A 26409-nucleotide genomic window follows, 5' to 3' on the forward strand; every position below is an offset into this window, starting at 1 on the left:
CAAGTTGAGGCGTATAGATGGGGGGCGCGCAAGGAAGCAAAGGAAAATCAACCTCAGGAGAAAGGGATTGGTTCCACTACTTAAGTTGGGAACGCCTACCTTAGCAGCAAAAAAACTTAAGTTGGCTTGTGGCGGCAACAGTTTAGGAACTCTTACGGCAACAGTCTACACCAAATCCTCCCCTTGTGGTTATGCTTGAAAGGATGTTACCTCCCCAAGAAGAGCAATCTCGGGATCCTACCCATTAAATCAATGGTGGATGAATATTGTAGGTCATTTTTGAATGGAGTCTAATCAAAAGAAGTTTTATTGGTAGCAGTCGATTATTTCTCTAAATGGGTAGAAGCAGAGGCAATGACTACTATTACAGAGGTTGTTATGCTCAAGTTCCTTTGGAAGAATATTATATGTAGGTATGAGGTTCCTTGCAAATTGATTTCTAATAATGGAAGGCAATTTCAGAGATGAAAACTTCGTGAGTGGTGTCAAGAGCTCGACATCAAGCAATCTTTTACCTCAATAACCTACCCACAAAATAATGGTCAGGCAAAAGTGGTAAATAGAGAGTCAGTTCGTGGTTTGAAGATCAAGTTGGATCATGTTGGAAGAAGCTGGGTAGAAGAATTGCCAAGTATCTTATGATTTTATAGGACTACTCCACGCTAGGGAATATGAATGATTCCTTTTTAGTTGGTATATAGAGGGGAAGTAGTAGTTTTGGAGAAAATTTGGATGGAGTCTTATATCTCATTATCTTCCAATTGTCTTAGATTTACATCATCAAGAGTACACATTTAGTTAGGTCCTTAGTCCCTTAGATGTACAGAGGTAACAATCCACTCCACATGTTATCCTTTACTTTTCACATATGAAGTCCACTTTTTGCGACTCTAGTCAAAGCTATTAAACCAACTCCAATCTCCTTGAGACAATAATGAAAATGTTCTTAATGTTGGTGCAATCATCCCTTAAGCTATCCATCATTGGAATTTGATATTTAGGTAAATAGTTTAAATTATGATTATATTGGTATTTGATTTGTATATTTCAGTCATGCAAAACTTGGAGAAATACACAAAGAGACAAATTGGTATGGCTAAGATTGGTTGATAACTCGAAGACTTAAAGTCCATGGACATTGAAGAAGAATAGTATTAAACATATAAAAGACTACAATATAAGGGAACATCAAAGTATGACTGAGTCAAGTGGACTACATAGGTGAAGACATAAAGGATGATAGAAGGAGCAAGCCAAAGGTTTGGGTGCATGAGGGATGAGTAATTTGATGGGAGATGACCTCATGGCACACATGACAAGTACAACTTAATAAGTTAAATGTTGAGATAGCATGCACTTAGGATAAAGTAAATCTTAATATAGGTAGATTGGACTATTAAAATAGTCGTAGTCGACGTATTACTGGACTAAATATCTTCAGTTGATTGAAGGTTGAGTTGACAATTGACTCACAGGCTTTAGCCATCAAATAGAATGCTTCTATTTGGAGCCTATAGTTAGTGTCAGTCGAACGATGAGGCAAGTCAATCATTGATGGTGGCTGAGTTAATTAGGAAGTCAAAACAAGTTGATCTACTAGCAAACAAAATGTTATCATTTGTAGTTGAGTGGATTGGATAGTTGACTAATTTAGGATTAGTTAACTAATTGTTGGTCATGGTAGGTATGTAGATTCACTAGAGGGGGAGGGATGAATAACATGTATGCCTACAATTTAAAATGAATCTCTCTTGTTATGATCTTAGCAAAGATACAAAAATATTAGCAATGAAAATAATAAAAAGAAAATAAAATATACATAGCATATGACATGTTATTTAACATAGTTTACGATTTCAAAATCGTTATGTCCAAGACCTTTAACCCACACTCTTAGAATCTAATATTTTTCTCTTCTTTAGCAAAAAGCTAGAGGTGGAGAAATCTCTTTCATGGTCTTCATAGTTGCAATATAAGAGATTCACCAAAAGGGAGTAGGATTAAAACAACGAGGCTCAACAAGAATAGAATATAACAAGATAGCTTTCTATTTATTGTAAATCAAGTCTTTTGTTTCAGTCGCTGAACCCTTTCTAAAGACCTCCTCCATGAAGTGCTTCGTTGGCATGATCTTGTTGGTGTGGTATCCATCAATTGACTGTTGAAACATCATCAATTGACTAATGAAATATTATTAGTTGACTGATATATATAATTATTTTTTCCACGCACAATCAGTTTTTGCGATAACTGCTTCATCCAGAAACCATCAATCAACTGTTTGTCCATCAACATTTCTTCCAACTTGTGACCAAATTCTATGACAATTTCCTTCATCCAAGGCCATTACTCGATTGGACATCATTTTTCAGTTAACTACCTTGATCGAGTTCCACAGCTTATGAGCTTTTTCTGCGATTCCTTGGTCAACTCTTGCATCAATCAACTGATCATAAATCTTCAGTCAACTAGACCATTAGTCAACTACCTATAAGTCATTAGTCGACTGCACCACTTGAAATAAACTCACAGTAAGTTTTCTAATTGACTGGTTCAATCGACTACCCCTTAGTTGACTACCTCTCAATCGACTATCCAAATCGCTAGTAATTTGACTCTGACACATCTAAATGTTGGACAATCTCCCACAATCTTATTAGAGATATTTGTCAAAATTACAAGGAACACGCTGAATTGAAAATTACAACAATCCAACTCAGACTTATCTGTTGAGATGACTTAAGCAGATAAACTTAAGCGGTCAGCTTGGGTTGATTAGGCCGAGTTGCATGGTTTGCCAAGCCTAAGTGGGACATTGATGGTCATATGTTGAGTGCTCCCAAATGTCGTGAGGTTTGAATGACCCAAATGTTTCCTAAGCCGAGTGGGATGTCGCTGGATGCAATTGAGTTCCTAAGTGTCGTGAAGCCTAGTGGCCTGATGCTTCCTGAGCTTGAGTGGGAAGTGGAGCTTGAGTTGGTCATCGAGCATCGAGTTGGGATGCTATGTCGCCAGATTGCTGAGTGGGTAGTCGAACACCAAGTGCTCGAGAGTGTAGCTACTGGTCGAGAAGGGTGGGTGACTACTCGAGAAGTAATCCTGAGTCTGAATGGGTCATTGTTGTCTGAGCGATGAGTCGGAAAGGAAGAAACTGAGTTATGCATTTGATGTAGTTTCCTTAAAACAGATTCATCCTCTCTGACGGTGCTATGAGGTCACATTGGACATCTATTTCTCTAAATACAATGGCAAAACCACGATCGCAACCTTGCACAGGTTGATTGTGATAAATTGAGCATGTACCCGAATGTTATCATAGGTAGAACTGTCAAGCGAACTGCAGGACAGAAGAAAAAAAAGAAAATAAAGGTGGATGGAGTTTCTGGATCATTGCATTTTGTGCATTCCCTTTTCCTCCTGCTCGTAGCCTCTTATATAGGGTCTTCGTCCATTTGTAGTTGTGAATGGTTGCATAAAGGACATTTACTATCTTTATCCGTTCGACTCAAAATGTCTATCGTAGACCATTAATGATCAATCGTTTCACTCGAGGGATTCAGATTCGCCATTAACATCCTATCATTTTAGATCTGACATATTAATGCTTCCGTTCTATCCCGCATTAACCAACTCAAACATCCCCGAAAACGACAAATACAAACTCATTAAAACATATGGTGTGTTCCTGTGTCAAATCTACTTATCGAGTCTAGTTAATTCATAATAATAATATATTCAATAAATTTTTATTATATTTTTAAAAATATAAGAAAAATATAATAGTGTAAAATTTTTATTAAATTTTGAAAGAATTAATTTTATATATCTATTTAATTTTATTAGGAAGAATAAATCATATCATTAATATATAAAAGAGGTCATATATTAGTTGATTGAATAATATGAGAGTTAAATTCTAAACCTTTTTTCTTAAAATCCTAGATCACAAGTCACAACATATTATCAAAATGCTTCTTATCTTGCTTTGCTTTGGTTGATGAAATTTATTAATTCTCTATTCACATCCATTCCCAATTTTTTTTCCTTTAAATTTTAGTTGATTTATTTTAATTGATAATATTAATCTTTACTAGTTAAATTAGATTTGACTGATAATTTTTAATTTTTTACAAGTCAAAATTAAATTTGACTGATAATATTTAATTTTTTACAAGTTAAAATTAAATTTGATCGATAATTTTTAATTTTTTTACTAGTGAAATATGACACAATAAATAAAGTTGTTACTGTGTGACTTAGAGATCACGAGTTTGAGTCTCAAAAATAATCTTTCAAAATAAATAAGATTGCATATAATATACTCTTCCTTCCCAGGATTGTTTTATGCACGGAAGTTAGCTTTATGCACCAAACTATATTATTATTTTAAAAATATTATTATTATTATTATTAAAAAATATTAAAATCCCATGTATTTTTTCTGGCTAGAACCTTAAAAAGTATTGAGATAGCAATGCTAATGCCTTGCTTAATGAAAGGAAAATATATTATATGCATATATATAATTTAGGTGAGACATCACTTTTAAACATCACTTTTAAAGCATATAATGCCTTGGAATTGGATGCACTAATGTAATGGAATGGATGGCTTGTCATTATTAAACTTGCTATTGTTGTGCGAATTATTAAAGTTATCATTATCGTACCAAAAGTGTTGAAAAATGAATAAAAGTTAGATAACACAATGACATGGGATCAAACATAGGCATAAGAATAGAATAGAGTTAAAGAATTTTTATTTAAGAAGGGTGGTTAATGGTTAATTAGTTATTAGGTGCCCTTCACTTTGATATATTAGAACAAGAGGTCTTTATGAGTAGAATAAGAGTTGAAGATATTATTATAATAAGAGTTGCGATTATAGTTGCATAAGAGTTGAAGATATGATTAGAATAAGAGTTGAAATTATAGTTGCATATGATTAGAATAAGAGTTGAAGATATGATTAGAATAAGAGTTGAAGATGATGTAGAAGACAATTAAAAGGCCTAAGAGTGTGAGCATGGTAGGCAAATATATAAAATGTTTATGTTGTAGTGACTTCTCATGTATCAAAGTCTAGTTAATTAATCATGTGCTCTCCCATATAACACATCATCAATTATCATGATTGATGATGGTTTAAATACATCTAGCTAGCTAGCTACCTTACCTACCTCTAAGTTATTAATTTGATATTGACTTTTGTAAAATATAATAGCATGTTTTTGTACATTTCAATACTCCTCTTTGTTTGATGTTATTTAATATTCATGTAGATATGATTATATATTATATAACTTTGATATTATTTTTTAAAAATTAATTGAAATAGATACCATAGGTAGATTGATATATATGTGGTTGCCCCTCATTGTTCATCTTTGTAGATCTTGACATCACTATTAAGCGGGCACCTCATCTATTCTCGAAGCCCCGTCCTCTTGCATGATAGGGGCCCGGGCGATAAGGAACAAATTGAATCTCAATATCTCCTAACTCTAGGAGTGATCAGAGTGGTGGATATGCTTCCCTATCTCCTGATAGAAACTCTTGCAGGCTTGGGTGGTATAATCGTACTCCATATGATTTGCACAATAAGGATGCTAGCTTGAGCACTTGCTGATCTTCATAGATTTATAGCACCCTTTTCTTTACCACCATTGTTTTAGGAGCTTCCACATTCATTATTCTTGGATATCTCAGAAAAGGAGGCTCCAACCGTGCTGGCTGAACTCGAGTTATTCAGGGATGAGCTATTCAAGACGAACCTTCTCCTTGATGTAATCCTCCTCCTACGATTCTCTGTTCTTGTTGTAATCGCTAGGCTTCTTATGTGAATGTGCTTCTCTACTCATCCCAATAATTCATCATAGGCTACGGGAGGTTTTTTTATTAGGGATCAAAAAAATTCAACTTCTTTCAAGCATTTAGAAAAGGCACTGATCAATATCTCTAATGTAGTAGAAGACACCTCCAAGGCTATTTTTGTAAACCTTTGAATGTACACCCTCAGGATTCAATCGGATATTGCTTTAAATTACATACTAAGAGATGTATGACAAAAAGAGTGATCACAACAACCCAACACCTAATAGCATCTAAATATTGATGCAACAAAACAACATTTACTTGTATAAAATGAAAGTGAGGAGGAACTGAGGCAGAACTTAATATTATGAATGCTCCTCAATAGCCCCAAAGGCTATCTACCCAATATAGTACTTATATTATATACAGGCGGAAACTCTCCCACTTGTATAAAATGAAAGTGAGGAGGTAATTCTTCTACCAATATATCTTTTGTAAATGGAGTAGACTTTTTCTTGAATCTACTCCAAGAAACTCTTTCTTCATGCCGGTTCGAGAATGGTCGAGGCATAGATGGACTGATCGGGGGATCAGGTTGCATGTCATTCATCACCATGGGCTGCGGTGGTCTTCTAGCTTCAGTAGAAACATAGCGATCTCTCAGACTACTTTCTCGTTGAAGCACGTCCTCCACTATTGCTCGAATCAATTGTACCAATTCAATATAATCCAAAGGGGCTTTTCTCTCTTCCGAGGTGGAAGCGCGAGATGAAATCCTCTTTTTATGTTGATGTGTGTGTACCATCGTCAATGTCTTAAACTCAAAATTTTTCACAGATGGTGCCAAATATAATACGGTAGATTTCGAATGTTAGTCAACCGAGTACTCCTTTAAATGTTCGCTAGCTGAATGCTCCTTGCGTTCTCTGTATTAGGTAGAAGAATTTTCCTACCCAAGGTCAACACGCAATCAGAGGGCACCGATCTTATCCCAGTAATGCCCCTCCGATGCTTAAATGAGAATTGGAGCAAGGAAGATAGTAGAAATGAAAAAGATGATTATATGAGAATGAGCATACCTCCTCTTCAGATTATCACCCTTTCGGGATAGCTTTTTGTGTAACGGCGTTCTTTATGATACTTAAATCTTCTATCACAACAGGTGTCATTCCTTATTATTTTTTCATTCCACAATAATTTTGCGATCTTATCTCATGATAACGCTCCATTGATAATGAACATTAACACTCATCATCATTAACTACTATTATTGCACCTGACATTCTCTTAGAACTTCACTCTCTTTTCCAAATTAGGATACGATGAGCCTTTTACTTCAAGTTGATTTCTCGAGTGTTGGTTTCTAAAATCTAAGTGTCATTGGATCCTAGACCTAATTCCTTCCTGAACACCTTCTAACTCTGACTCCAATTGCCAAGCATCTCGAATCTGACTCTCAAAATACCTTCTTACTCCAACTCCAACTCTCGAACACCTTTTGACTTGGATTCTGATTGTCAAGCATCTTCCGAATTTGACTCCGACTCCCAAGCACTTTCTTACTTCAATTTCGATCTTTGAGCATCTTCTGAGTCAGATTTCGATTCCTAAATCTTATTCCCAATCCCAAAACCCATATACCAAGTCTATTCTTCTTCTTTTTTTTTTCCAAAGGGCCCAATCTGGTCGACCAATCGTGGAACTATAACAACTTAAATAAGGATATTATATTTTCTAGATTAAAAAAATTAAGTCACTTTTTTTTTGGATATATTTTTTAAAAAAAATAAAATAATGTTCATTTTTGTATTGAAAACTTTTGAAGCTCCTCCCTTGGTACGTACGTACTTAAATTTGAGGAGCTGGCGATGGCCCCACCACGAACTTAAGTCGGATGTTTTTGTAGACGAAGCTGGCGATGGCCCCACCACGAACCTTCAACCGGTCCCGTCCGTTCAACTGGACCACAATTCTCTTTCGGGAATAAAATACAAGCGAGCCACGATAAAAATAAATAATTAGCTTGTAAATTATATAAATCGTCATTTAAAAAAAAAGTCAAATGTACATCCATCATATATTTTATCCTGAAATATTCTTACTTTGAGTGTTAGGATTATTATAACAACTGCAATTAATTATTATAACGTATAAAAATTATTCTCTAACCACTATATAACATATAATATTTAATATAAAATTATTATAATATTATAATAACGAGTTAGTAACTTTTGCAATTGTATAATCGTGACTAAACTCTAAATTCTATAATCTTGAATTTTACCTATTTATCGAAGTGATTTATCCAAGTGGTAAGCATAGAGATATATGTTGCCAAAAATTTCAAGTTTGAGTCTTCTTAGCAACAAATAAAATCCCCCTTGAGGGATATGCTGATTGAGGTTATAACCATCAAGTTGGGTTAAGCCCACCGGATTGGCCTGCCCTGCCAAATAATTTAGGCGGGTTGGATTGAAATTTTATTAATCCATTTTAAGATGGGTTCAGATGAGTTGGCCCGTCTAGGCCCGCGACCCACGTGTTGGCCCGCGGGTTGAGAAAGTTTATTTATTTATTTTAAATTTTAAAATTAAAATAGAAAATTTAATGAATTAATGGGTTTGATCCATTTAAAGTACAATTCAAACTTAAAAATTATAATTCAAACTTAAAAATTTCAACTTAATCAATTTAAATTATAATTCAAACTTAAAATGTTTAATATTTTTTATTTTTTAATAGGCCCGTGGATTGGCCCACCTAACCCGCGGCTCGCCTTAAGTTGGGTTGGATTAGAGATTTCCCAATCCGCCAATTTAGTGGGTTGGCCCGTCCCGCCCCGCCATATGATGAGTCCGCCATGAATTGACCCACCCCGCTATGGATTAACCCATTTGACAGCTCTAATTGAGATGCTGTCTTGGCAGTGGGATCTTTATCAACACAGTGGAATTGTACATTCAAAAAATCTTTTAGGGAGGTTTTTTTTACTATGAAACCGTTTCGACAATAGTGTCGGTCACTATAAAAATAGGCTAATTCAGCAGCTTTTTGTTCAATTTCTCGTGGAGTCAAATTCTCATAAGTACGAGTCAAGGGAATGGCTCCTTAGCCCCTGATTTCCATATAAAGGGCACGACGAGTATAAAGACCCTCTTTAACCTCTATTCTGATTGATTGGATATCTCTCATAAGGAACCGAAGGAAGATGCGACGATTTATTCCAAGAAATCGCCAACGAAAAATACACACTCTTCCCTCTTTTCTATCGAATCTATCATAACCGCTACTTACATTCCACGAAATAGTGCACCACAAATAGGAACTCCTCCTTCGTGGTCAACTATAACTTCTCGATTTATCTTCTCACATATGATCGTAGGGTTGCTAGGATAGCAGATTCCACCTAGAATCCTACATATTAAATTTTGAAACTATTATATCAAAAATATTCTTTATCAATTTGATAAAAATTATTTAAATTTTATTAAAATTATAGTTGTAATAATTACTTAACAATAGTGTTGTACTAAATGTTATATATTATAGTTGTTACAATAACTATTATATAAAAAAAATAGATATCTTAACAACTCCTCTAGAGTTGACTCCACAAATATGTAGGAAAGTAAATTCAGATACATAGATAGAAGACGTATAGTGGGTTTTATAACAGACCATAAATTCTTAAAAGATTCATCCCTAACTATTACACTAGAAATAACATGTGCTTATCATCTACGCTACGTCCTACGGACTACAAGTAACTATTATATATTGTAATATTGTAACAGTTGTTTCAATAATGTTAAAATAAAAAGTACTTTTAAGATAAAATATACGATGAGACATCTTTAGATCTTTCGACTTAGAATCTGAAAGGAAAAGCTGACAAGTGCCCCTCATCAACTCTGTCGGGGCTGAAAAGATGAAAATAATTTTACATCATGATTCACGTTCTATGCGGTCGCCAACACTCTTTTCCCTGCTACTAGTGTCCAAGATCGCTACTGGTTACATCCCACATTTATCACGTGGAAACCATGCCATCTATCTACCACTTCCACTTCCGTGTCCACTCCAGAGTCTGCTCGTTTGGTCAACGTGGCGTCTGCCACCCGATCGTTTCGATCCATTACGTCGAAAAGCTTCCCTATCGATCTCAACTATAAATGTATCGTCTTCTTCTTCCTCTGTCAATTGATCAATTTTACTTGTAGCCGAAGATATTTTTCTCTGCGGCATGGAATTCCTCTCCTGCATGATCCTCTGTTGCCTCCTCGCCGGCGGCGGGGCGGCCGCCTTTCCGGCGGTCTCCCAGGGCGGCTCCGGCTGCCGCAACGAGTGCGCCGTGTTCCCAAAGGGCATCACGTGGGAGGAGCGGCCCGGCGGCGGGGCCCGCTCGTCGACGGCGGAGATCAAGAGGATGGCGCAGGTGCCGGAGACTGCAGCATGGATGCTGCGGCTGAGGCGGGAGCTCCATGAGTACCCCGAGCTCTCCCACGAGGAGTTCCGGACGAGCGCCGTCATCCGCCGCGAGCTCGACCGGCTCGGCATCACTTACCGGTACCCCGTCGCTGGCACCGGCGTCGTCGCCACCGTCGGCACTGGGCTGCCGCCCTTCGTCGCCCTCAGAGCTGACATGGACGCGCTGCCGATCCAGGTAACTAAATCTATCGATTATCAGTGATCGATTGGCATCACAGTCAACGATATTTCTAGTCAAAAATTGGACTCGAATTGCCTATGCAAGTCCAAGAAAGAGTGTTCTTATCGATTTGTTTACTATAAAAAGAAAGAAAACTCGTTAATCAGAACTGGTTCTGCTGTGGCAGGAACTAGTTGAATGGGAGCACAAGAGCAAGGTAGACGGCAAGATGCATGCTTGTGGCCATGACGCCCATGTCAGCATGCTGCTTGGAGCAGCAAAAATACTTCAGGAACTGAGACACACACTGCAAGTAAATTTTCGAATCGCCCGCCTTTCCGATCGAATTCATTTAGATATGTAGGGGATCGAGTTCAATGGCGTGGGAACTGATTGTTTTTGTTGCATTGGTGGATCAGGGAACTGTGGTTCTGATATTTCAGCCGGCAGAGGAGAAGGGAGTTGGTGCCTCAGAGATGATCCTCGATGGAGCCCTACAGAACGTGGAGGCCATTTTCGCCATGCATGTAGCCTACTTCCTTCCTACTGGGGTTGTGGCCTCCAGGGCAGGCGAGTTCCTGGCCGGCTGCGGCAACTTTAGGGCCGTCATAAGACATGACGGACCTCGACAAGCAACGATCAACACCATCTTGGCTGCTTCATCAGCTGTGATCAGTTTACAGAATCTTGTTTCAAGAGAAGCCAATCCTTTCGATCCTCAGGTATTTTAGTTCATCCCCCGCCGAATTTCGATCTGAATCTTGATTCAAGAGACTCAGGTTTTTCGATACTGCAGGTGGTATCAGTAACTAAAGTAGACGGCGGCAACTCCTACACCGACACCCCGAATTCAGTCACGATATCGGGCACTTTCAGGGTCTTCAGCAAAGCCGTCTTCCATGAAATCACCAACAGAATTCAAGAGGTGATCAAGGCACAGGTGAGGGTGTACCAGTGTGTCGCGACAATTGAGTTCTTAGAATCAGAGCAGCTGCTGCAGATTCCTCCGACCGTGAATGACCGGAGGATCCATGAGTATGTCCAGCAGGTGGCTAAGGAAGTCGTCGGCGACGAGAACACAGAGATCGCTCAGCGAGTGATGGGCAGCGAGGATTTCGCTTACTATTTGGAGAAGGTGCCAGGGACATTGCTCCTACTTGGGACTAAAAATGAGGGGATAGGGTCTGTTCATCCTCCACACAACCCTTACTTCACCATGGATGAGGATGTGATGCCCATCGGAGCCGCATTGCATGCCGCCTTTGCGCATCACTACCTCCTTCAATCTGCCAAGACCATCTTCTAGTTCTACTGAGAGTATCATCGCTAAGCTCTACCTCTACCTAACCAAAGAAACTGTATAGAGGTCATTGTGATGTTTGACAGTGGATTCATTCTTCAATTCCAAAGCCATAGCTTATTCATTTGTTATTCACTCGATGGCTTTAATTTGTTGCAGTTCATCCATTGTTCTCTTCTTGTAGTCTTCTTCTTCTTCTTCTTAGAAATGAACTTTTGAAGGAGAATCAGTTTCAAAGCCAGAACAAAGAAAGCATGATTAGATTTGCCCATGAGTTTTGAATGCTTAAGCATGTTTTCAACTATAAGCAGTCGCACCACTTTCCCATTGCTTGTTTTTTTCACCAACACCCTGATTCTCATTAGTCAATAACTTACAAAAGCAGGCTTCGAGCACGATTTACAAGCCTAAAAAGGAGGCTATGGGCCATACGGACAGGGACTTTAGGTGATAACTCATCGTCATCACCACTTATCCTTTGAAGAAAAAGATAACTTTGTAACAATTTGATGGTGTCCTTTTTCACCCGTTCAAGTTCCTCTCCTCCCTCAAAGACGGCGGTGATGATTGTCCTCCGGCGAGTCCGCTACCGGAGTCCTATGGATCAAAGTACGTCAGTCGAGAGTTGGTGTTGCCGATGTAACTCCTCCGACGGTTAAGTCAGTGTTGGACTAGAAGAAGGAAGGCTTGCATGTGAGAGAGTGTTAAGAGCTCAAAAAAGGAAGACAAAGAAGATTAGCCTCCACGAATGAGAAGAAAAAGCATACTTTCATTTACCTTTGCACCACCTTTATAAAGGTGGACGGTCCACATAGACCGCTACGTCAGCTCTGAGCGGATTACATGGACAACCGCACGAGCAAGGCGTTGCCCACCAACCAGCCACTCGAGCAGATCGTTGTACCAAGGGAGCAACCGTCCATCCATACTACTGATGTTCTTTGGTTGTTAGCTCGACGTCGCTCTCCAAGTGGGCAGCCTTACTAGGGTCGATTTTGTGTCAAAGATTGTCGAAGGTTGGTCTCCGAGAGAGCCCGCTTAGCCCAATTCCATCATCGTTGCAGAACCGCTATAACCGCTCAAGTAGAGAAGGTCGGGACTTAGGGGACCTATGTTATTGTGAGGGGCATCGGTTGAGCATATGAGATTATGATAGGACGACAATCCGACCGGGTTCACCTGGGTTGCATCACAATTCATAAGCATTGAAGAAATCTTGCTTGCGTTGTTAGTCATCTCAAAGTGCATGGGCTAACTACTATCCGATAACTCATTGGTGGATGAAACATGCGAGTTGTGTGTATAACTTTACGCCTACATAGTTGTGTCGTAGAGGCTTAATCCGCAAGCAAGATCATGTTTTCCGACTACTGTTTACGGAGTGTTACGACTCTCGTAATGGTTTGGCTTGGTGGGTTAGAATTCGCAAATGCGAGATGCAATGATCAAAACTTCACTAGCTTCGAAGAGAACTATGTCATTACATGGGGCAGAAGCCATGTCTCCTTCCAGGATCAAGGAAGACAGATCCAACTTTCCATGGATAAATCCTCTGGTAATTCTATACTTTTATCCATGATCGATAAAGTTTATCCATGATCGATGTTTTCTCAACAGGTTCTGGATTCGGTTCCAAGTTGAACTACAGCTCAGGGTTCTTCGATCTGATGATGAAGCAGCCAAATAAAGACACTTCTGGAATTGTCACTGCATTTTATGTGAGAAACTCTTGTTCATATCCATTAGTTCTTTCTTTCTGAGCTTCTGAAACATTTTGCCCAGTTATCGTCTCACACGAGCGACCATGCCGAGCTGGACTTCGAGTTCTTGGGCAACAGAGAAGGGAAACCTATCACTCTCCAAACCAATGTCTTCATTAACAGCCATGGAGAGAGGGAGCAAAGGGTCTACTTGTGGTTTGACCCCACTGCTGATTTCCATCACTACCAAATACTTTGGAACTCCTACCAAACTGTGTAAGCATCCTTGATTTGAATAGAAAACCAGAGGGATCCTATCCATCTTTAAATTCCTTTTTCAGGTTCTTTGTCGATGATGTCCCCGTCCGAGTTTTTCGAAACCTGTCTCGTGCAGGAGTCGAGTATCTGACTCGGCCAATGAGAATAGAGGCCAGCATTTGGAATGGTGAGGATTGGGCAACAGATGGAGGCAAAGAGAAGATTAACTGGGACTATGCACCATTTCTGGCTCAGTTCCAAGGATTCGATGTGGAGGGTTGCAATTCGGATGGCGGTTTGGACTGCTCATCCGGCGAGCTGTGGTGGAATGTGGAGAGGTACAGAGAGCTGAGTCCTGATGAGAAGGAAGCTTATGCGAAGGTGAAGAGGAATTACTTGTACTACGATTACTGCCAAGACAAGGCCAGGTTTCCTCATCACCTGCCTCCTGAATGCAACCCAATGCAGTAAAGAGAGTGAAATATCGCACGAGATAGTCGTGCATTAGCTTTTAAGAAGAGACAATAAGAAACACAGCTACCGAATTGTTGGTGCCCGACTTTACTTTCGTTTGTTGTTGTTGTTGTTGTTGTTTGTACACAAGTCATTGTAATTGAGAAATGATCCCTCTTCTCAGAAGCTCCAAACCTCTTCCTAGCCCTTCTCAGAATCCGATATCGATAAACTCGACGTTGCACTTCCCTTTCTGATCATCCAGCAGTGGCCTTCATATTCGGTGCCCATTTAAGAGTGAGGGTGTAGCAGCTCCTCCATTGAACTCCCCCCGTGAGCTTCCTCTTAGTTTCCAGTTTTCTTAAGTGTAAGCCAAACTTCTCTAATAGTGACCTCTAGACAATTAAGTTATAAGAGAATTATTAATTAATATATTTAGTGATAGACAAGTATATTATTATTGAATGTCTATAACTATAGTAATTTTCACAATCAATGTGAATTATATTCTTATTATATGATTGCAATTAGGATAGTAAACAAGTCAAACTAAGTCAAGTTGTATGATGTTCAAACTTTTTTTGACAAGGTAATCGTCAAACCAAGCCTAAAACAAACCAAGCTGTTGAAATGGTTGTTCAAGCTTGGCTTGATTTTTTTTTTTAGTTTGAACTTGATTCAAACTTGGCTTGAGTTTGATTTGTTTAAATGTTTTCAAAACACAAATAGCCGATTGAATTTTGCTAACAATTCCCATAGTTATACTTCAGCAAAATAGAATCACAATAAAGAGAACATGAAAAAGCCATCAAAAATTTAATTTTTCAGAAACGAGAATGGCAAAAGGGATTTCCAACCCAAGTACAAATAAATGTTAGAAACTACAAATAGATGTTAGGATTTGCTAAAGTAATATAGAAAGAAGTTTAATTGACATAGTTGAAGCAAACAGATAGAGTTAAGGTTGCAATAGTGACAGATCCACCCAAAAGCAGTAAAAGGAAGTTTGATCTTTTAAGCTAAAAAAAATTGTTACACTATTTTTACACTCAATAAAAGTACAATACCTACAAAAACAAATAGTGGTTCGGAAGATTTGTCTCATAGATTACTTTGTACAACTGAGCTATGGTGATGGTGTCAAGTTACCATGGAAAGTATGGTGTCAGTAACGCTATCATCTATACCAAAAAGAACATGAAGGCGAACATTTTAATTATCTGCACAAGGTCAAAATCTTCAAAATATTTACAAGTCATATACCTTCTGCATAAGCAAAAGAAGCTCAAGATGTGCTTGGTGAAATAAATAAGAAAGCAGATAAAATATTGCAATGTTCAAGCACCAAGCAACGGGTTTCAAAGTTGATCAAGAACAGTCAATAATGATCCATGATCTGACACATTACATGCACTAAAGATGTATGTATTGCAGGTTTACATGAAATCAGAAGTCATGCAGGAACTAAAACACAAAACAGTAATGCAGAACTCAAAAGGTAAAAGAAGGCGACATGCCCCTGATAGATCCAATAAATAAAAACACATTATATGGCAAATGTATTTTTCAAAATGTAAAGTTTATAGAATGTATTAACTTCTACAAGAAACATTCTATATAAAACCTGATATTGTTTGATTTCCATCAGAAAAAACAGCAAACTTGCCTGAAATCCCTTAAAATGCTAAGAAAAGCCTGAGGACATGAAAAATGTCAAGGAGTGAATAGTATCTCAACATTAACAAGAACTATAGAAAGAAATGAATCACCTCCCAAAGATCCAATGTCATGCTTGACGCAAACACTAGGATGTGAGCTTTTGTTTGTATGTATAACCTAGTGAATAAGTAATACAAGAAAGAAATTCCACACACGATTGTGCCTGCAAAACAAAGCATAATATGTATTTTAATCATTTGACCATTTCAAAAACATAAATAAACAAAGAAAATGGATTGGTAGTTCACCAGAGTTCAAGGTACAGATGAAACTGTTTCTTTGATCATCTCCTTACTTCCACAAGACTTGCTTAGCAGACCTCTCAGTGGTGCTTTCTGCACCCCAACTCCCTTCAGATTCTTTTCTCTTTGAACCTACAGTAGGAAGACCATACATTCTGACCTGATCCTCCATGAATGCCTGAGAAGTAGCGACTAAAAGTTGTCTTGATGCAGAAAGCAGTTTCTCATCTTTTCCTTCTGTATCTGCACTCCCTGGACCAGTATTCAAATCAAAGACTTGTCTACTCATAGTACTAGTGCCGCCTTCTGGAAAGCTTGTCATGTAGGGACTTGGATAATTAGATGAAACAGCTCTAGCAGGACCATCAAATAGTGAAGAATAAGCAGGGAAGCAAGAATGACTGCCATAAGAAGCATCAACATAGGATGTTGAACCACCAGATACAGACACCGGAGCTAGTGTAAAAGTGGGAGGAAAGGGAAAGGAAATGATGTAGCTGGAGTAACCAGCATTGCTGGAGATGATGAAAAAGTACCACAATAAATATTGCCATGAAGGTTAACACCACTTAATGACCCTGGAATCATCAGAGATTCTGCAGTTGCAGCTACTGGATTTGATTTATCTCCTCTATCAGGCAGAAGAGATGGCACAGCAACAACTGGATAAGGGTTAGGAACAAACCAAGGCAAAGTATAACCACATTCGGAATTTGTTCTATCACCAGTAACAGGAGACAAATTTGGCACAACAGTTGAATAGTTTGCTTGTTGGTTCCTTGCTACTGCTTCTGTACTAAGCCCATCAATGTCTGGTCTGTCATTCAGATCAAAGTTCCTCAGAACATTTGTTTTCCAGCAGGGAGTCCTCCAGATGCAGCTTGCATGGGCAACAGTGGCACCTCTAATCTACCACTGGTGCTAGCCAAGGACTGGCCATTTTCCAGACCCTTATCAACTCTATTTAAATCAAGATCGACTTCAGGAGCAGTCCTTGTGAGTGAATCATCATCAGTAGTAGTCCTCATCATTTGAATAGAACTCTGAGAAGCCATGCGGCAAGAACTTCCTCATCAGGTATGTTGAGATCAATATCTAGCAGAGGATGGCTCTTCTTTCCAACACCATCAGATGGGACCATATCAGGAATTTTAGATAATTTCTGTGGCTCTGCTGATTGGAATGCACTAGTAGCTGCTGAGCCTTTCCATCCAGGTTCATCCTTGGCCTTCAACAAAATTTGAGGTGGAACAAAATACCTTTTGGTTGGTGAAACTACAGTAACTGAGCAGGCAAATCGGTTGATATGGGACTTGTAAAGGGAGGCAGAGTAGGCAAGTGAATTGCAGATGAACATATTGTAGAAGAGATATCTTGCTGGTCTTGATTCCCTTCAACTATAGGAATAACTTCATTCAGATCGAGTTCAAGTCTAATGGCAACAAGTGGTTCGGCAACAATACTCAATGAGGAGCAGTCTACTGACGATATAATATCATCCTCACTAGCTTCTGCATCAAATCCAGATGCCTTAAAGGACTTTAAAGAATTCTCAATTTCCTCAATTTTAGAAGTAGATGGCACTTCAGCAGCAGCCAAAGAAATAGCTGCTGATACTGCTGGTTCATCAGTGCTACGAGGGGGGATACTGTTGTCCTCCTTTGCTTCATGGGACAACTCCAAGAGGTTGATTTGTGTGTGATCAGAATGCAAAATCTTGGAGTCATCAATTGCCATGGCAGAAGTAATATTATCAGCAGGAAATGAAACAATGGAATCAGCATTTTCAGCTACAGCATCTGGGGTTGAAGGTTTATGTAGGCTTTCAGTTGAGATAGAAGCACTTAACACTTTCTCCACTACATGGCTTGACATATCATCCTGAACAAGAGGTACTCCTAATTTCCTATCAGAATTAGTGACATCTATATCACACTTACCATCTACTTTTCCATCAGATGTGAACCTACTGTCATCTTCCATGTAATCATCACGAAAAGATGTGTTCTCATCATTCAATGTGCTCATAAAATTAGGTTTACTATATGTACACATGTCAGAAACTTGCACTTCAGTAGTTTGCTTATCTTCAATTGAAGTTCCAACCCCATTGCCCTGCTCCACTTCTACTGGTACAGATGCAGCTTTACCCATTCTTTCTTCCACAGGTTTTACCTCTACATTTGTAGAATTACACTTATCAAACAAACTCATACAGGTGATAGTATATTGTGTTGTTTGATGACCATTTAATTTGTTGTCCTGCAGTTGAGAAACATTAGCACTGTTAATTGTAGGCCTGGCATCTTCAGTTTGTGATAGATCTTTACAAATGCATTACCAACTTTCTTCCCTTGCATCGCAGAATTAGCATTACCAGGTTCATCATATTGAATATTCTTCTGAACCATATCATCGTCACAAGATAAACTAAATGCATCATTGCTGGTGCATTGTTCCTCCACTGCAGGTGCAGTTCCAACTGAATTGATTTGTGACATTATGTCAAACTGGGAAATTTCCCCAGTGGCCACAGTAGCTAGTAGATTCATCCCTGTATCACCTCCAACTGCCAAAGGAATGATAGCTTCAGAATATTTGGCACAGCTTTCTACCAAGGCATGCATAGAACTATAAGAATTTTTTGTCCTTGGTTCAGTTGAGCAAGCTCCATTTTCATTCCCAGATGTCAAAGAGGCAGTTGTATCAGGATGTGCAACATTTACAGTTACCTCAACATTGCTTCTATGTTCTTCATCAGAACCCATTGGTGAGCTAACTTCTCCATTTCCAACTAATCCTTCTTCAACCTCATTGCCTTGACATAACACTGTATCATCTCTTTCATCATTTCTGTAGTGATATGATAAAAAGGAACATCACTCTTCTGTTTCATTCTATCATCATCATTCAAATCTTGTTTGTCTGGCATACCAGAAGGCAACTGATTGCTGCCCATTACCAATGGTTCCTCAACTGAGATTCCACTGTCATTCTTTCCCAGGCTTTGGCCAGGGTTAGGAAGCCTAACAATCAACCTATTGATATCTCCATGACCAATAGGGATATTGAGTGGCTTTTGACATGTCAGTCCACCTTGTAATGCATTTTCTGCTGCCACAACCTTGCTGACTAACTCAAACCTACCAGAATGAGTTTCCTTTGGATCTCCAGATGTTATGTTAGTTACAGAAAGCCCATTGCTTGACCTTTGAATGTGGTTGGTAGTGCTACCTAACTTGGTGGTATTCACCAATGCAGTGGCTGAACTCTTTGTTTCTTCCTTCTGTGAAGAAGACATCAATTTTTCTTGATCACTAGAACAAGATTGATCATTGCTATGAGACTGATTGGAACCACTGCTCTTTTCCTCTTTAATTGCTACAGGTGGCAACACTAACCCCCCACTGCTTGCAACTATTTTGCATTCTAGATCTTCTGAACTAACTACAACAGGTGCAGGTACAATTTCCTTAGTAGAATCTAAGGTTCCAGGCTTACTAGTCAGAAGCTTACCTGCTGAGGACAGGGTGTTGGGCATTTTAGCCGTTCTGTAAGTTGATTCAGTGTGCTTATGTCGTGTTTGACTGACATCAGAATGACCTGGCTTGTCTGGCAATGAAACTGGTTGGCTAAATCCAACAGATTTTCCATCATTTACTTTTGACATCTCTGCATCAACTCGTTTCTTCCAAGTATCAACAAGACCTCTAGCTTTCTTCTGGATCTCCAAGTTCTTATAACTGCGCAAATTGTTCACAGACTTACCAATGTTACAACTCTGCAGAGTATTCAGGCTTATAGGCAACTTTTCGAGCGCATGAAGTAGAGACAATAAAAAATCCTCAACTGAACTTTCACTTTTGCAAGTACTACCTTTATCATTCTTTCCTTTGTGAACCTCCTGGAGCCAATCATCCAGCACTGGCACTCCCTTGAGTTGCACAAACTTATGAAGGGAGTCAGATTTCTCTGTGGCTGCAATGACATCAGCAAGCATTATCCGACCAGCCAAATCTATTTTTTTCTCTTTGTTACCTAGTTGCATTAAACTGACCAAATTCTCAACCCCTTCCATGCTTACAAGCCCACCTTTATCTGCCATTTTATTAATTTCTGCCTTAATGTTCTCAGACTTTATAGTATCAATAAATCCTTCATCACTTAGTTTGGAAGAATGCTGTCGCTTGATTGGTTCAATTCCCTGGTCTTGCTTCACAGGTTCTATGCCTTTGCCACCTTTGATTGGCTCCATGCTTTGATCATTCCTCAATCTCTTCATTCCCTTAGACTGAGGAGTGGAGGTGCCACCGCTTTGTACACTATCTGAACCAGATTTTAACTGTTGGTTGATTGTTGTATTGTTAAGAGACTTTGGTGAATGCCCATCTGATTGAACTGCTATATGCATTTCTAGACGAGTCTTGTTCAAAAGTTGATCAACTTCTTCCTGACGTTCCTGAGGAAGAATTAAGATCAATAATTTCATAGAGAATAACAGAACAAGAAAGTGGTGTCTTATTGTACTGCACAACAAAGGCTGACTGGTAAAAAAACTCACATTGGTATAATCCTGATCAGTCAACCACCACAAACGTTTGTTAGTAATGTCATATACTCTCCTACACACAAATGCTGGTATTCCCAGTGGAAGTTCAACACTCTTAGGTAAAAATGCAACTTTACACAGATGAAGCAACGAGGCAGCAGGAATCACATCCTTGTGGAAAGAGTAAAATACTTCGTTTGGGGCAGCATCAAGTAAAATGCCTTTTGCAAGCTTAAGATCAGTAGGTCGATAAAGCCAGTTGACACACAACTTAGGAGAATCTTCTGTGCATTTCATTAAACGTCGAATTATTCCAATGAAAGGTGGAGCATTCCGAGCCTGAAAAAGAGCACATTCACCAACATGTATTTTTCGTCCATCCTGTAGTAAAAATCAAAAAGACTGATATAAGAAAACCGCATTATGGAAAACCAAATATCATACAAAGCTTCAGATGCGCATTGAATCAAGGTTGCAACATGAAAGGGTTATCCAAAAGTAAACAAGTCCCAACATCGAGTTTGTATACACTGACCCAAGGAGAAAAAAAGCTAGGTAAAGTACCCAACAAATTTATTTTGCAAAAATTATGCATCTCTAGAAGAGAATTGCTTATCCCATCTGTTTAATAAAGAGAAAAGGTTATTGTGCCACAGACATTCAACAACCAAAGTAGAGGTCCCACTTGTTGTGAACCTACTAGCTATTGTGGGTTTATAATACATGGAACCATGTGTTAGACCTTCGTAATTCTGAGAGTGAAGCTTCTTAATTAAAATTTGTATAAACAAAATGACAAACTGAGGGATTTAGCTCCATCTTATCAATAGGATTATTTTATAATATCAACAACTATTCCAGTTTTGTACAACAACAACAAGAACCAAGTCTTATCCTACTAGATGGAAATCAGCTATATGGATCCTCCTATGCCATTGAGTTCTATCTCTTACTATATCATCCTATATATTTAAATATATTTTATCTTATTTTATCGTTGCTGACCAAGTCTTCTTTTGTCTTGCTTTTCTTTGTGTAATGTGCATATTTGACATAATTTCACATCACATAGCTAGAGCATTTATTGGTCATCTAAGTACATGTTTATATCATCTTATATACGTCTCTCGGAGTTTTTGCTCAATAGACACAACCCCAACTTTCTTTCTATATTCTCATTTCTTATCCTATCATCCTCGTATGTCCGCACATCTATTTTAACATCCTTATTTTTGCAACTCTCATCTTCTGCTCATGTACTCAAATCATAACCTAACATTCAGCTTCATATAACATAACAGGTCTAACTACTATTTTGTAGAATTTTTTTTTTTCAAGTTATAGAAGTATTTTACCATCACAAAGAACATCACGCTCTTCTTCATTTTAATCATGTTTGTATTATATTTAAAATATTTCTCAATCCCTCCATCTTTTTATAAAAATAATCCTAAGTATTTAAAGCTCTTAATTACAGGTAACTCGTCATCTCCTATCTTAACAATTACCTTACTACCTCTAATATTGCTAAATTTAAATTTCTCTTTATTCTACTAAGTCTAAAATTTTTCACATTAAGTGTTTTCAACCAAGATTCGAACTTAGCATTTACTCATTCACATGTGTCATCTATTAAAATAACATCATCTATAAACAACATGCATCATGATAACGTGTTTTGGATGCATCCAGTGAATTAGTTATCTGAGAAGATGTATAATTTCTATTATCAATTTTACAAGCATCAATCCAAATTGATTTTCGATCACCATAGTCTCCTTGGTCTTTTTTCTATCACTTTTTTCCAAAGTTCTATGGTATGACTCATTAACTTAATCTCCCTCACACAATTTTACGTCTCCTTTGGTTTTTGGGATAAAAGTCAAAAGAGCGCCAATTTTTTATCGAATCGCCAAAAGGGCGCCTTATGTTGATTTTTTATCAAAAGGGCGCTCCACCCCATGTAAAATGACATAACTGCCCTCTAGTATTGTTCATCTCCTGCCTAAATCTTGAACTGATCATGCACGTTGTAGCAGTTACGAAATCATAACTGCTACACAGTTATAGTAGTTACAGTTCTGTAGCTGCTACATACTTATAGTAACTACGATTTCGTAACTACTACAACATGGAAAAAAAATTTAGACAAAAGTCAAAAGGACACCCATGTTGACAAAAATTGTTTGGAGCTTCCGAAAAAGATTTAAATGATATTTTTTTAGCCTGAAACCTAACCATTACAGGTTTCACCCAATAACTAGCTGTAGATCTCTGAACGAGCTTCGATTTGATATATTATGCATCCCATAATTCAACCAAGTCAAAAGTTATGACCTCTCAAAGTTTAAGATTTAACATTCACGATGCAACAGCTACGAAATCGTAGTTACTACAATTATGTGGCAGCTCAGTTGTAGCAACCACGAAATTGTAATTGCTACAACTGTGTAGCAGCTACGGTTTCGTAGCTGCTACAATATAAATATTAAACCCTAAACTTTGAGAGACCATAATTTTTTACTCAGGTTGAACCATAAAATGCACAAGATATCAAATCAAAGCTCATTCAGAGATCTACAACTAGTTGTAAGGTGAAACCCATAACAACCTAATTTCAAGCTCAAAAAATATCGTTTAAAGTCTTTTCAGAGACTCCGACTAATTTTAGTCTTAAAAAAAATCATGTTGTAGCAGTTACGACTTCATAGCTGCTACAACACACCTGACTAGTTCAGGATTTTAGACCGAAGATGAACAATACTAAAGGACATTTATATCATTTTACAAGGAGGTGGGGTGCCTTTTTGATAAAAAATCAACATAGGACACCCCTTTGACGATTCAATAAAAAAGGAGTGTCCTTTTGACTTTTGCCCTTGTTTTTATTCAAGGAGACTAGATTGCTTACCCTCTACTAATTAAGTATTTTTTTATTTTCAATATCAAGTTCAATAACATCGTATGTCATTCAATGTCCTACTTCCCTAACACTTTCATAGCTCTATCAGAATATCATTTAATCCAATCATTTTTGGTTTTTGCATTCCGTTTAAAGCATGTTCTACTTTTAAAGTTTGAATTCTATGATAAAAATTTAAATTTCTATACTCCTCTAGCCTACTTAAAATACCTGAGCTAAGTTGATCACCTAAACCTTCATTAAAAAATTAATAAAAATTCCTCTTCCATCGCTCTTTTATTTCCTCATCATTCACTAGTAGTCTATTGCATTAATGTTTAATGCATTTTATTTGGATATGATCTTTTATCTTCCTCTCGCACGCTTTAGCTATTAATTTTGTACAAAAAAGAAAATGATAGATAAACAAAAAAAAGGCTATTAAAGAGTGATCAAATAAGGCACCACCAAATAAACTTGTAACAAGGTAAGATGGAATTGGAAACATCCTCTCTGATACCTGTGAAGAACAATAAAAGATATGATCAGGTTTGTACTAACAATTCTGTATACAATTAGGCAAGGTTTTAATTTTTTAAATCTCAATTTCTTGTGTTGGTCATAGTCCTAGTTTGGAACAATAATGCAAATAGTCAACCAATACCAATAGATGATATGGGGTATGGGACCAATTTGATCATGTCAGCCTATATTTTTGTAAGAACTACAATTTTTACATACATTTCTATAACATAATCAATAGACTCTTCGATTTATCATATTTTCAACTTTGAAAAAAATATCTAATTATTATTTGCAACTATATTTTATTTCAGTAAGGATACAACATTGAACTCATATGGAATATATATATAATAATATATATATATATATATATATATATATATATATAGAGAGAGAGAGAGAGAGAGAGAGAGAGAGAGAGAAAGAAATTTAGTTAATTTGAATATTAGTAGTGATATAACCGGGCATAGTGCACTTTGAGGGATATGATCAATGTATCCAACTTGTTGAGAAGAACTACATTGTTTGAATCAAACATTGGACAGTTGAAAAGCATGTGTAAACTACAAACAAATTGCTATAGCTAAGATGAGTAAGATGAAGTTAAAATGCAGGTGAAATAAAAGAGAGAGAGAAACATGGCACAATTTGTAATGACTAGTCATGAAACCTATAGAGAATGGGTCATATTGAAAAGTTCAGGTTTTTCAAATGCAACCTTAGAGACTAGGCTTGAATCACAAAGTATTCAGCTACGTAAGCAAGAGTATCACTAAGAAAATCAAGTTTTTGCAACAATATATTTACAGGAGCCTCATGTACAAAGATTACTCTTTCTTTAACATAAATTGGAAATATGCACGAAAGATGGCGTGAACTTTACCTGAAACACAACTTCAATTTCCAAGGAAATTGTTGTGTTTAATACCACACAAAATGCCTGAAATATTCTTTGTGAAGGCTTCCAAACAATAACAACAACCCACGAGTCCCAACATCTCACATCGAAACTTATTTTCGAACTGTACTTGGTGTAGATTATATTGTTAGTTTTTCAGTGCATCTGGGCCATTTGAAAACTGCCAACTTGTTCTAAATTCTACAGGGCACGAGCAATCATACTAGGTACAAACTTTGCTGGGCAAACTCAGATAGAAGAACCACTCAAACTTCATAAATAAGACCATACATCCTACAAGAAAGTAAGAAAGCGTCCAAGCAACACGCAATAGCCAGTTCATAAAATAGTCCAAACATCTGTAATCCCCAATCAGTTGAGAACAAATATACAGTAGCAAGCCCATAACCCAAGAAAGGAGGTACCTTCAGGAACGAATCCAAATGCGTCTCGGACGCAGATAACGAACTCCGATGCAAGCGATCGAGATGAGATGCTTCTTGTATATCTCCGTGCGAGGAGACCGACTCGAATGAGCCTGCGCACTTTCCTCTCACCTTCCCGCCCATGCATAGCCGTGCATCTTCCCCGATTTGGTTACCTTCGATCCCTCCGCAAGCACGAACCATCAATTTCCAATCAGCCCGATTTCCAAATCAAGAAGCGCTCGAGAAGGGAGGCATCCGGGGCGTCGTCACCTGCGGACAAACGAGAGGAACCCCTAGCTGAGGCAACCGAGGGCTCGGCGGACGACGGCAGGCGGGTGAAGGATTGGCCGGCGGCGAATAGGGAGCGATCGAGAAGAGGAACGGGAAGGGGGCGAATCGGGGAGAGGGATTTGGGTCGGTGCTTATCCTCCTTCGCGACTGTTGGGAGAGGTGCGAAATTAGCCGAAGGGGACGACCGAGAGTCGTGGATGAAGAAGTCCGGTTCGGTTCGGTCCGGTCTGGTGAATCGAATTCATTCACCGACTCGTCTTTGGTTCAATTGTTCAAACCGATTATTTGGAAAATACAATGATATACGTGATTTATACTTTTATACGTATGTAACATTTTGTATGAGTTAACAAATGTATTAAAATGACTGACTTAAGAAATATTTAGAAATATAATTTGTATTTTATGGCTATATAACGGGTTAACAAAAATAAAAATAAAAAATTTAAAATAGATAACTTGTAATTTTATATATGGAGAATGTTAAGATAAATGACACTTTGTTAAAATAAAATAAAATTCATATATAATTAGAGCTAAATAAACAATATTTTAATTATTAATAAAATTGATCTCATTGAGTTGGGCAAGGCCTCAATCTATATGTTTGTTCATCATATCGTTCGAGTTAAGTGACACAAACAATCACAAGTTAAGTTGGTTAGGTTTTATTTTTTAAA

The 26409-nt window shown here is 37.9% G+C and overlaps 2 protein-coding genes and 1 pseudogene across 2 annotated transcripts; 2 read left to right on the plus strand and 1 right to left on the minus strand.

The window, feature by feature from the left end:
- The first annotated feature begins 10024 nt into the window (after nucleotides 1-10024).
- Nucleotides 10025-11899, plus strand: LOC141829402 (IAA-amino acid hydrolase ILR1-like 1). Its single transcript, XM_074716863.1, has 4 exons — nucleotides 10025-10479; nucleotides 10652-10777; nucleotides 10884-11186; nucleotides 11261-11899. Exons 1-4 carry the CDS (start codon nucleotides 10060-10062, stop codon nucleotides 11768-11770), a joined length of 1359 nt encoding a protein of 452 aa, XP_074572964.1. The 5' UTR covers nucleotides 10025-10059; the 3' UTR covers nucleotides 11771-11899.
- A 1263-nt stretch (nucleotides 11900-13162) lies between these two features.
- On the plus strand, nucleotides 13163-14193 carry LOC141829201 (xyloglucan endotransglucosylase/hydrolase protein 2-like). Its single transcript, XM_074716619.1, has 4 exons — nucleotides 13163-13319; nucleotides 13382-13482; nucleotides 13547-13740; nucleotides 13806-14193. Exons 1-4 carry the CDS (start codon nucleotides 13163-13165, stop codon nucleotides 14191-14193), a joined length of 840 nt encoding a protein of 279 aa, XP_074572720.1.
- Nucleotides 14194-16118: 1925 nt separating this feature from the next.
- Nucleotides 16119-25870, minus strand: LOC141829443 (uncharacterized; annotated as a pseudogene).
- Nucleotides 25871-26409: the final 539 nt, after the last annotated feature.

The sequence above is a fragment of the Curcuma longa genome, chromosome 5, assembly GCF_044706935.1.
Source record: "Curcuma longa cultivar G26 ecotype Majalengka, Jawa Barat chromosome 5, ITB_CL_G26_1.1, whole genome shotgun sequence".
In the NCBI taxonomy this organism is placed as follows: Eukaryota; Viridiplantae; Streptophyta; class Magnoliopsida; order Zingiberales; family Zingiberaceae; genus Curcuma; species Curcuma longa.

What these genes read in the sequence shown, in the direction of transcription:
- LOC141829402 (XM_074716863.1), top strand. Translation starts at nt 10,060, where the DNA reads ATGGAATTCCTCTCCTGCATGATCCTCTGTTGCCTCCTCGCCGGCGGC. An exon ending in AACTGAGACACACACTGCAA is followed by an intron (nt 10,778 to 10,883) that starts GTAAATTTTCGA and finishes TTGGTGGATCAG; the next exon opens with GGAACTGTGGTTCTGATATT. An exon ending in CCAATCCTTTCGATCCTCAG is followed by an intron (nt 11,187 to 11,260) that starts GTATTTTAGTTC and finishes TCGATACTGCAG; the next exon opens with GTGGTATCAGTAACTAAAGT.
- LOC141829201 (XM_074716619.1), top strand. Translation starts at nt 13,163, where the DNA reads ATGGTTTGGCTTGGTGGGTTAGAATTCGCAAATGCGAGATGCAATGAT. An exon ending in TTCCATGGATAAATCCTCTG is followed by an intron (nt 13,320 to 13,381) that starts GTAATTCTATAC and finishes TTTTCTCAACAG; the next exon opens with GTTCTGGATTCGGTTCCAAG. An exon ending in TGGAACTCCTACCAAACTGT is followed by an intron (nt 13,741 to 13,805) that starts GTAAGCATCCTT and finishes TTCCTTTTTCAG; the next exon opens with GTTCTTTGTCGATGATGTCC.